This window comes from Saccostrea cucullata, unplaced genomic scaffold, assembly GCF_032062105.1.
Source record: "Saccostrea cucullata isolate Sc308-1 unplaced genomic scaffold, CSIRO_AGI_Scuc_v1 ctg463, whole genome shotgun sequence".
Taxonomy (NCBI): domain Eukaryota; kingdom Metazoa; phylum Mollusca; class Bivalvia; order Ostreida; family Ostreidae; genus Saccostrea; species Saccostrea cuccullata.
The window spans coordinates 255,023-266,151 of NW_026925517.1; the positions used below are offsets into that span (position 1 = coordinate 255,023).

General features: G+C 31.2%; 1 protein-coding gene across 4 annotated transcripts in view; it reads left to right on the forward strand.

The window, feature by feature from the left end:
* LOC134269073 (uncharacterized) overlaps positions 1-8,236 on the forward strand; it is a 30,649-nt gene extending 22,413 nt beyond the window's left edge. The window contains exons 1-9 of one of the 4 annotated variants that reach the window (XR_009992495.1): positions 234-790; positions 963-1,080; positions 2,347-2,408; positions 2,804-3,217; positions 4,426-4,519; positions 4,696-4,816; positions 5,135-5,693; positions 7,573-7,844; positions 7,880-8,235. Coding sequence is in view for 3 of the 4 variants with exons in the window: in XM_062751292.1 (XP_062607276.1) it covers positions 733-790; positions 963-1,080; positions 2,347-2,408; positions 2,804-3,217; positions 4,426-4,519; positions 4,696-4,816; positions 5,135-5,693; positions 7,573-7,655 (1,509 nt within the window). In the remaining variant the exon portion in view is untranslated. Of the gene's footprint in view, positions 1-233; positions 791-962; positions 1,081-2,346; positions 2,409-2,803; positions 3,218-4,425; positions 4,520-4,695; positions 4,817-5,134; positions 5,694-7,572 lie in introns of those variants that run through there. The other 3 variants (XM_062751292.1, XM_062751289.1, XM_062751290.1) reach the window with 3 other exon arrangements.
* The last annotated feature ends 2,893 nt before the right edge of the window (positions 8,237-11,129 follow it).

The window sequence follows — 11,129 nt, forward strand, 5'->3', positions numbered from 1 at the left end:
ATTTTCCATGATGCTTCCAATTTACATTTAAAATTCCTTAACATTTACTTCTGAAAAGAAGAATTATAACACTTCTTTAAAGAAACGAGTCTGTACATACAAACGGACGTCATCCAACTAATCCTTAAAGATAACTTATTTTAATTAAGGTCAAGAAATCTTATGTTAGAGTGTTTTATTTTGACATTTCAAAACAAATGACAATGACACATATATCTTACCGTTTTTACTATCTTAAGTATTTGCAAACTGGCCCCACCCTAGCACCCTGTTATATTCCGACCTTTACCATAGACATTATAAAAGAATATTATGTCATAGTTATCTATTTGGCTGTATACAAATACTTTTTGGGAATAAATATATTTTAGAAAAATTATAATCCACTTAATTGATGACATTTGAAATCTCATAGAAATAATTCTGACAATTATAACATATGAACTAAGCAAAATATTGGAATATCGGTGAATCTTTTTTTTTAAAAAGTCATGTGAAAATTGAAAGTGCTTATTAGAGCATATGTCGTCTAAATATAGAGGTCGAGTGTGAGAACCTACTGAGTGTATGACAAATTATCAGATAATAACAACTGTGTCATTTCTGTTTTCTGAATCATGTGTTCTATGTTACTTCCTTCCAGGACAAAGTTGTGAACAGTATAACAACGGATCTTTCTTTTCGGAAAAATATCACCATTTCACCATTTTCGAAAAAGAAAGATAGCAGAAAATGGGAAGAATCATTTTTCGGACTTTTATGATCAGGAAGTTGATCTACATCTTCTTTGGTAATTATTGAATTGAGCAAAATATCACAAAAACTCATATAGATAACAAAGTGCGTGATGAAGAATTTGTGGAGATGGCAATTTAATTAAGAATTTTAAATTCAGTCTGAAGTGATGCAACTATAACAGTACTCTTCAGTCATTTATGACGTTTTTGTTATGTGTTTTTCAGTGCAGTTAATCAACTACAAAGCTTTATGCAAAGTCACTACAAATTCTAAGAATGATATGTGTGTCCATGCTTGGAAATCAAATTTAGGGGCAACAAACAGTTCCATCCACCAGTTAACGTATGTAACTTTTATATGTGTTTTTCTTTAAGAGTACGAGTATACATGTATATGGCGTTTCATGAAGGATATTATATATTAAAAAGAAGCTCGATAATATTTTTTGATTCGGATGTGCCACATCGTTCACCTGAGCATTGTGGCTAGGAACAAGCAAAAATCAATTCAGTATATGCATTAGTCGTCCTGATTCTAAAGGAGGGTACGATTAGAACTAAATTTAATCTATGCAAAATTGAAACAACACTAAGAAAGGATAACAGTTTTTACTATAATGTTTCGAGCAATCTGAGGCCTTTTAGACTATAAGGTTGAACTTTTATTGTGGTCCGTCCCTACTCCCTGGGATCTTGATTTTAACAATTATGCATCAACACCATACCTGAGGATGTTTTGATATAAACATGAACAATCACGACTTTGCTGTACTTAAAGGGGTTTTCCCCATATATTCCTATGTAAACTTATGGTCCCGATCTACCCCCAAGGTAATGACTTGAACAAACTTGAATCTACATTTCACTAGGCTGCTTGAATAAAGTTACCATTAATCATGATTTGGCTGTTTAAATATGAGAAGAGAATTTTTCCTATGTATTACTGTGTAAGATTCTCATCCTCCATTTTGACCCAGCCTTACCCTCTGGGATCATGAATTGAATAAACTTGAATCAATACCACCTGGAAATAATTCCACATAAGTTTTATCTTTCCTGTCCCAGTGATTCATGAGAAAAACTTTAAAGGATACCATTAATTTTTCACCAATATTTAAATATCTGCCCTTGGAATGGGTGTGGCTATCAATTAAACAAATATAAATCACCTTCACCAAAGGATAGTTTGTGGCAGTTTGGATGAAATTGGTCCAATATTTCCTGAGAAGCTGAACATGTAAAACATTTACAGAAAGACAGATGCACTGACGTAAATCGAACAAAATCTTGTCCGAAAAAGTCAAATAAGCCTTCGGCTCAGTTAAACTAAAAATACTGGCCTCAAGATCTTGTTATTTCTTAAAAGTAAGTCTTAATCTGTATCGAGCGCTGAAAATCAATCAGTGTAAAATGAAATACTTTTTAAAAAGGCATCGCCAAATCGATATTTTTAAACGTATTTTAGCTAACATACACCATGCAAAGGACGGAAATATTTGTTTTTTGTTGAAGATTATTTTATGATTTCGGCGCCTGCTCTTTTTTTCTTTTAGTCAAGCATGAGTCTTGTAATGAATGAATAGAATTGTAACGTGTATTTCTTTTGCAGAAATCATCTTCAGAAGTTAGAAAACTTAATACGTGGTGTTTTATCCTCTAAAACAAATACAGGCAAGAATATATATGCATACTTTCTCTTTCTTTGTTTTATCATGATTGTTACATGTTAATTGATGTTTTAAGAGGTATTTAAGAGGCATTTCTCCCAGCGATTTGTTTTTTAAATGGACTTTTGAACTTGATTACTTTTGTTGTGTCTGTGTTTCACTATAACACTCTTCCCTTACTCTTATTTATTACAAAAAAAATAAATATATCAATTTATAGCATCACGTATATACATTTCGATGAATGAAATAAACTAAAACAAACACGGGCGTTATAACAAAAAATAATAAATCATATTTTATGTTTGCTTGCAGACCTCTGGTTTATAAGATATACTGTAATTATAAGCAGTTTCTTATTTTGCAGCCATTAATTTTAATATTTTATTTATCTATAAGGATCTACAATGAAAGTTGACCTTGAAAAATGCACCAGAAATACAGATTGCAAAATCAAAACTATCTCGGACAAAACGAAAAAGGATTCATTGCTTATCTGTATAAAGATACTAGATACAGATACTTGTTACAAATCAAACTGTTCCATTAAAGAACGACATAAGAGAGGAATAGATACCATAGTAGACACTAATGAGACTAGTGATCAGATAAAAAAAAGTTTAAAAGATGTCGATCTGTCCTGTAACTTTGAAAAAGCTGGGGACAGATACGAAGAAGACAAACCTGTTAACCTGAGTTGCCAAAATGAGTCAAGACATCATGCGATTCTCAGCACGAATAACGTAATTAATAGCTTCCAAGACACATCGACAATCAAGCCAGGATGTATAAGTAATTCACAAACTACAAAAGGTATATTTTTGAGAAGAAAATAATAGACCGATGATTTTCTGGTTGATAAACACATTCGTATTTAATACAATCTGCTAGTTATTAAATATTATCAAGAAGGATTAACAAGGAGCACAGGGGACAAGGGGATGCCCACTCCTCCAGAGCACCTTATATTTTAGAAGCCCGTGTTTGATCTGCTCTTGATTTGTATCTTTTACATGTATTGTCGATTTTACAAGGAAATTGACAATATACTGGTAATATCCATAGTTGAAAATTACACGGTGTCCTTAATATTTTCACCTTTTTCATAATTAGTGCATGCAGTTGTGAAAGAAAAAAATAATTTCCATCATAATTTGATAGTTTGTTCTTGAACCCACTCTTTAAACATTTTCTTAAACCCACTTTTTTTTTAAAATTTCTTAATTAAAGAGAATATTCATGTAGATAACGAAGAGTAATCAAGGATAAAGGCCCATGAAACAATACAGAACAGGAGCAGAAAAACACGGACCTCCAAAACATCAGAGGTGGGATCAGGTGCCATGGAGGAGTGAGCAACCCCTGCCTACCGGTCACATCCACAGTGGGCTCCTTGTCATGACCGAAAAATAACAACAACAAAAAATAAATAAATAATGGCCTTACAAAAAGTATAAAAATCCCAGTCAGAATTTGATTTTATGATAAATTGCATACATTTTTCTGCCAAGTTCATTGCATCGATCATAGAACTTACGAAATTATGGCTCAGGACGAGGCTGATGATAGTCCTGTTTCATTAATATGTTGGTCAATATTTAACTAGTTTTATAAATTGTTCATACGTGGAGTATATTCACCTGATGAAAGATTTATCCCAACTTGTAGATGATAAAGGATCATTCCTGCCAAAGTAAAGGAAGTTTACGTTTGAAAATTTATCATGTTGATCATAAAGCTTTGTTTTAGATAACGTCTCACGAGTAAATAACACGTACATTTATCCTTGAGTCCTGTAAACGTGCACGCATATAGACAAGAAATATCTTTAAATTAATGTTTTAAATGATTAAAATTGATTATTTAAGTAGGTTAAATTTTAAAATGATTAAAAAACGTAAATAATTGTTTTCAACAATTCTCTGTAAATTAGACTGCATTTGTTGTTTATATCCCTTTAAACAGTTGGCAACTTCTTATTGCTTTAACGTTGAATTGCGACATCTCCTTACTCATTTCAGAAACGAATGCAGAAATATACGTCATGATCTGTTTAGGTGGAACATTGTTTGGATTACTTATAGGAATTTTTGGCACGTGTGTATTTCTAAAAAGGTGAGAACAAACCTGAATGTTTTTTCATTGTTGGAGGAACATGTTAAAGATAAACGATGATTATTATGAAAAAAAAAATCAAGAAAATTTATTTCATACAGTATTATCCTACTTCAAATAGACTTTAAATGGGATAAATGTTACGCAATATAAAATAAAAATCAATTTATTTTCAGAGTGCCGAAAAATATTACAGTGAATCTAGATATACATAGAAATAATAACATTCCTGGAACAGACACATTGAATGATATCCCAGAATATTCAGAAATTCCTTGCACTCGCGAATATTTCAAAGTAAGTACTGTAGAGTTGCAAAAAATGATTTCCGCGTAATTTCGCCGGTAGCATCGTTGCGTAATATTACTCACTATTTAATTCAAAGGTGCTTAAAGCAATTTAAATTCTGTTGATCAACCGTCCATTCGCGAAGTATTATTCTCGTGATTCGGCGTCAAATAAGTCAGTATGTTTTATACTAAAACATATATAATTTATACTTTTGTCGATGATATATCTTATAAAATTGGCAATGCGAAAACGGGCGTCAAAAAGATGATTAAAAACTGCTTTGTTTTAAAAAGATTTTGAAAACAAATATTTTGATATATATAGGTAGAGGAAACTTTTCTATCAGGAGAAAAAACAGAAGATTTTAGGAAACACCGTGATGAAGATAACAAACTTCGTAAATATCTTCAGACATCACCTTCTATGATTGTACAAGTAGACATAAGTGAACCCCTTTTTCAAAGCAATTCGTACCCAAAAATGGAATTACAAGAAAGTAATGAATATGTAGAACCACTGTGTCACGAATATCGCCATCTGATACCAATGAACACTATACGTGATGTTATCATGGAACATGCATCAACTTCTTTCACTAAACAGGTAGACATAAGTGAACCCTCTTTTAAAGATGAGTCTTATCCAAAACAGGAAATGACACACAGGAACACTACAAATGAAACCATGCAACCTCAGGATCAAAAAGATAAAGATTATTTATCAAATACAGAAGTTACAGAAACAGATATAAACACAAATGTTGTGCAACAAAATTTGTTTATGTCAGGTATTTCTCAAAAACGAAAAGTAGGAGAGACTAAAATGTGTACTTCTAAGGATGAAAGAGAAGCAGCAGACTCTGTTTACTTTGTTCTAAATACAGGTGAGATTTTAAAATGATTTTTAACCCAATATTTACCCCTTTATCCAGTGGATATAACTCATTAAATATTTAATGATATCCAATTGTTATGACTTCATAAAGGGTTTTGCACGAAAGAGATGATGACACCTGATCCCACCTCTGATATTTTGGAGGTCCATGATTTTTCTGCTCCTATTCTGTAATGTTTCATAAACTTTTGATCTTGAATACTGCTCCTTATCCCGATATGTTTCATGATGTGAAATAACGTGGATTCCTATGTGAAACTTTGAAAGTGTTGTATAAAATATGGGATAAAAAAATCTCCCATGATAAGTGGTAAGATATCTAAAAAGAAAAAAAAAATAGAACCACAAATCATGAGATCCCTTATACGACGGTTGGTCGAAAAGTTCATGGACGATGTCAATTTTCGTTAAACTTTTTTCAAGAAATTTAAAATATACACAATATGATATGTAAAAAAAATATTCGTTTTCTTTATGTGTACATATTCGTTGCATTCGATTTAATTGAAATCAATGTACTTCATTTTAAATCAATATGTTTATATTTCCCACAAGTATAGTCAAATACCCATCATTAAAACCTTTATCTACCACTTTATATTACTTTTTTGATAATTGTTCTTGTTGTATAATTTCCGTTGTCAACTTTTACAAGATCAGTAACTTTGAACCGCCTATGTCTTTACATGACGTTTAAACTTTTTAATTTTTTTGTTTAGATTTTAATAGGAATACCGTTTTCGTCCGATACAAAATGTTTGTCACTCAGATCCCACCTGTGCCATTTACAAAAACATGTTCGACTCAGTTGTGACATATTTGTTTTATTCCTATAACATTTTTATAGTTTATTCATGATTTCTGCCGTGTATAACACGCACACACGCACAACAAATTTAGACAAGAAAACATTGATGTAACCATCAATTGTCGCCCGAAAAATAAATAAAGTAAACAATGGAAATGAGTCTTGATCATCAATTCGCTTCGATAAGTGTGAAAAAGAAATGCGTCTAAATGATGGAGACGATAGTCGAGAATATTTTGAAAACTTATAGTCGGATGAAAATCGAAGAAAAACGATACCCTTTTAAACTTTAACAATACCTCAAGTAAATGAGACACATGTATTGCATATTTTCAAGAATATAAAACACGAGCTGTATAGAGTACGTTTTTATGCAATAAGTAAAATTTGATGTTCTAAAAAGGGGGACCTGTTTTTCGATAGTAAATGATGAGCAGCTTTATATTATCAAAACATATACATATTTACAAATTCACGTTATGGAAGTAAATATATTAAATATATCATAATTTAGAAAGGGAAAGAACATTCTGATTAACAATTCTTTTATTGTTTAGAAAACCTTTGATTCTCAATAACTTCTCCCACTTCAATTCCCATACACCAACACTTACACTTATATGTATAGAGCAACCCGGTCCTCCGAGCTGCAATAACATATGACGTTAAATAAAAAAATTAAAAGACAGAATTCCTCGAATTTTCCTGACAATCCTCCTATATTCACTTTTTTTCATAAAACTAAAGTATTTTAGAAATGAAATGAATTTTAGAAATAAAAGTTTGATTTGTTTAAATTTTTTTGGTCATTAACAGAAAAACATCGTCCATAATTAATGTTATTAAAATTCCCAAAACAGATACCATAACCGAGAAGCATAAATTGGTTTCGAGTAAAAAAAAGAGATATCAAGTGTAGAAAATATTCTTATTGTGCTCATGTTTAACTTTATATTTGTGATATTTACTTGGGAAAATATCCGATTTTTAATTTCAAGTTTTGCTTTTGCTTTTTTAGATCAATTTAAGGAATTATATTACATTTTTTGATATTTTTCAGAATATCCAAATTCAACTGAGGATGATGCCACATCAGACAAAGTAAATGGTAAATTGTGCGTTGAGCTAGAAAAAATATTTTGACCCCCCCAGTACTAGTGATGATTTACATTTTAACATGTACTAGTTTGATATGACATGGAAAAATTTCCAAATCAGGAAAATTAATATATTTACTCATACAACAGAAGAGACTTCAGAATGTTGATTGTTTTCGAGATGATTTTATCCCCTCACAACATATTTGGACTTTGAAGGGGATATATTAACGCAGTCGTGCAAGAAAGGGTGTGCTTATTAGTGGGTAGGTCGTACAAGTATGTGTGTGTTTGTTTGTGAGTAGGTGAATTATTACTTTGCGAAACAGAAGTGACGTAATAAGTGAGTGACGGGACTACCTTAATTTATACATATGCTCTCTGCGATGTGATACACCGCTTTGTGGTTCCTTTGTTAAAAATATGTTTACAAAATAAAATATGAAATCCAAAACTGTGACTAGTTTGAAAGCTTCGATGAAATAAATGAAAATTGACTTACACAGCTCCTATATTGTATTGTGTTTTTTAATGGACTTTTGGGCTTGAATACTGTATAATTGTGAATAGTCATCAATAAAATTACTTAATCTGTTTAAAATCAGTGATTCTTTGTGCAGGTTCTTCAAAATAGATATTAAAAGGAGCTGAAATTCCTCTTTAAGAACCCTCTCTAGAATGCACACCAAAGAATTCTTATTCTAAGGTATTTTTCCGGAGTTATAAACGAATACATTGTATGACAATTTCTTTATTCATTTAGTAATATTCCGCTTTTATCCATACGTTTAACTCGCCTCCCAAATTATTCAAAAATCAAGAAATTTTAAATTATATATATTGGCAAACGAAATATTTTGATGGGTCATATTTTGGCTGATTTGTTTCATACAAATTGTTAAGGTTTTGTTTTGAAAACTACATTTAGTTAAACTTCTGATATTCCATCCACCTGATTGGTACATAGGGTTAAAGACAGATGTGTCCTGTGGACAATCAATTCTTTGTCTTCCTCTCAATGTAATATTGTTTCAGTAAAGAACAAATTTTGAACGATTAAAGTATTGTTACAAACACAAAATACAAAAATGTTCTAGAATGAGATGACAAACTGTATTCGAGCTCAAGAGTCCATTAAAATAAAACTTAAAAGAACAACAAAATCGATCGAGCCTCATAAGTGAGGAGAAGCATCCCACACCTGACACCGTATACTTGTTATGATCGGAAAGTAACAAAATAACCAATAAAAACGAAAACGAAAAGAAATCCTTGGAAAATTTACTGTGTAAATGATGGCCTAAAAATGAGTATGAAAAACGTTAGTCAGCATTTAAACTTGATAGATGTTTCTGTTGACAAAGTCATTGTATCACTCAAAACAAATGCAAAATGATGACTTTGAACGAGACTATTCATTGTTTCATCAACTTAATTATCAATAACTTACCCTGTTTTAGAAAATAGTCATATGTAGAGGATGCAAAGCAATTGAGAGACATTAACCGTATACACGTGATGATCATAACGGAATATTATTGCAGTATCAAACATATCTTAAACAGGTCGGAGAGAATACTCGAAATCGGGTATTATCCGTAAAATCGCGTATTATACTCGATATTAGGGTATCGTTGAATCCGCGAAATCGGGTATAGGAGGTGTAATCACCGAATAAAATTTAAACAATGGGATGGCGCATGTTGCCGAGTTAACTTTCATCTAGATACACATGTTTTCTAAAGGTATCACTAGCGAAGTAAGAATTTGGGCTTCAAGATTAATGCGCCAAGGACAACAAATACCCGTGGAGCTCAGTACATTTCATGATCTGCACACAAAAAGGTGTTCGATTTGCATTATATATTTTAATAATGTTTAAAGTATATGCATCTTCCTCATGTTCATTCCCAACACAACAGAATTTTAAAGTATCAGAATTCGGGAATTTATAATAATTCCACATCAACACGACAAACATGGACAATTTGTAAATAAATCAAATTATACGTAAACACATTTCAAACACAAGATATGATGCCATGTATAAACAAGAGATTGTCTATCGTATCTAATTATGCGTCATTAATTACTTTCACATTCATCTTGTGCATAAAATCACATTTATTTATGAATGTATGAATAAAGTAATAATAAAAATGTTTAAAATTTCGGCTAAAAAACCCCACTTTCTCTTTTTTTGGAAAATCTTTTTTTTTTATTATCCATACATATTTGAATAATATGATTTCAACATTTTAGCAGAGACAGTGATAGTTTCAGGAATACATCTTATGAGAGAACATAACTTAGATCGTTTCGCTAAGTCATCAATATTTTACCATTTCTTGGCGACTTCAAAGGGGGGGGGGGGGGGGGGCTAAAGGCTTCTTGACCACCTCTGACAAAACAACCTCGACTGTGTTCTACATATGTCCAAGAGACCTCTCCTTGAATGTCAAGGTCGGTTAAACTTGGTTATATATTTTTAATCGTAGGGAAGATTTATTCATCAAATAAAAATCATATTGGTAAACAAAAAGCAACTTGTTATTTTCTAACACAATATGAGTCGGAATGAAACTTGAATTCATGTTTATTTTTTAACACATTTTTTTTCATTATAGATGAGTTTTAGAAAACGTTATTGCCATGAGTAATAAGTATCATAGATAAAATAACTAAAAGAAAACTGTGACATATTGTCTAGAACCAATCACATAATTCATTGTATTAGCATATTATAATGAGGTATTAGATAGCGATATAAAAAAAATATAGAAGGTAAAGAGGTAAAATTTACCCTGTCTATCAAATAGTATAATAAAGAAAGAAAGTGGCTACAATTTTTATGAAATTTTAATGTCCGATGAGGAATTATATTCCAAAAAGTAAGACAAGAGTTTCCAAGGCAATTGAACACTCCATTATTTCAGTTTGTTCATTATCATGTTCATAAACGTAAAAACTGTATTTTAAGCTCATGAAAAGATGTACACATTTGACTTTTATTTATACTCCCCCCCCCCCAAGAAAATCCTGTTTATATGACTTCTCGCTCTCAATTTTCTCACAAATGCATAAAATAAAGGTAAAATAGCATATCTTGTATCGATTAAAATGCAACCAAAAATTTTTCGGTGTCTTTGAATAAAAATTTCCATGCTAAATTGACATAAAACAGATACTTACCTTCAATTAGCTACTTTCAACCTGTTTTCCCGTGGGTATTTATTTAATCTTATTTTATTTTCTTCTTTATAATAACGTTGGTATTCTATTATGGCAGAGATATACAATTATGACTCGCTTATACTGTACTCTCTAACTGTTAGGAATAACTATATTTCACGTGAAAGGGACGCCATACATTTTTCAGTAAAAACACATAACACGGCGTTAGTCGTTTAATTTCTTTAAAGTTTCACATTTTGTGAATAGTGCATAAATTAGAAAATTAAGTATATGGAAAATTTTAATGGGAAATAAAGACAAACAAAGTGTAGTTATTTGTTTTTAG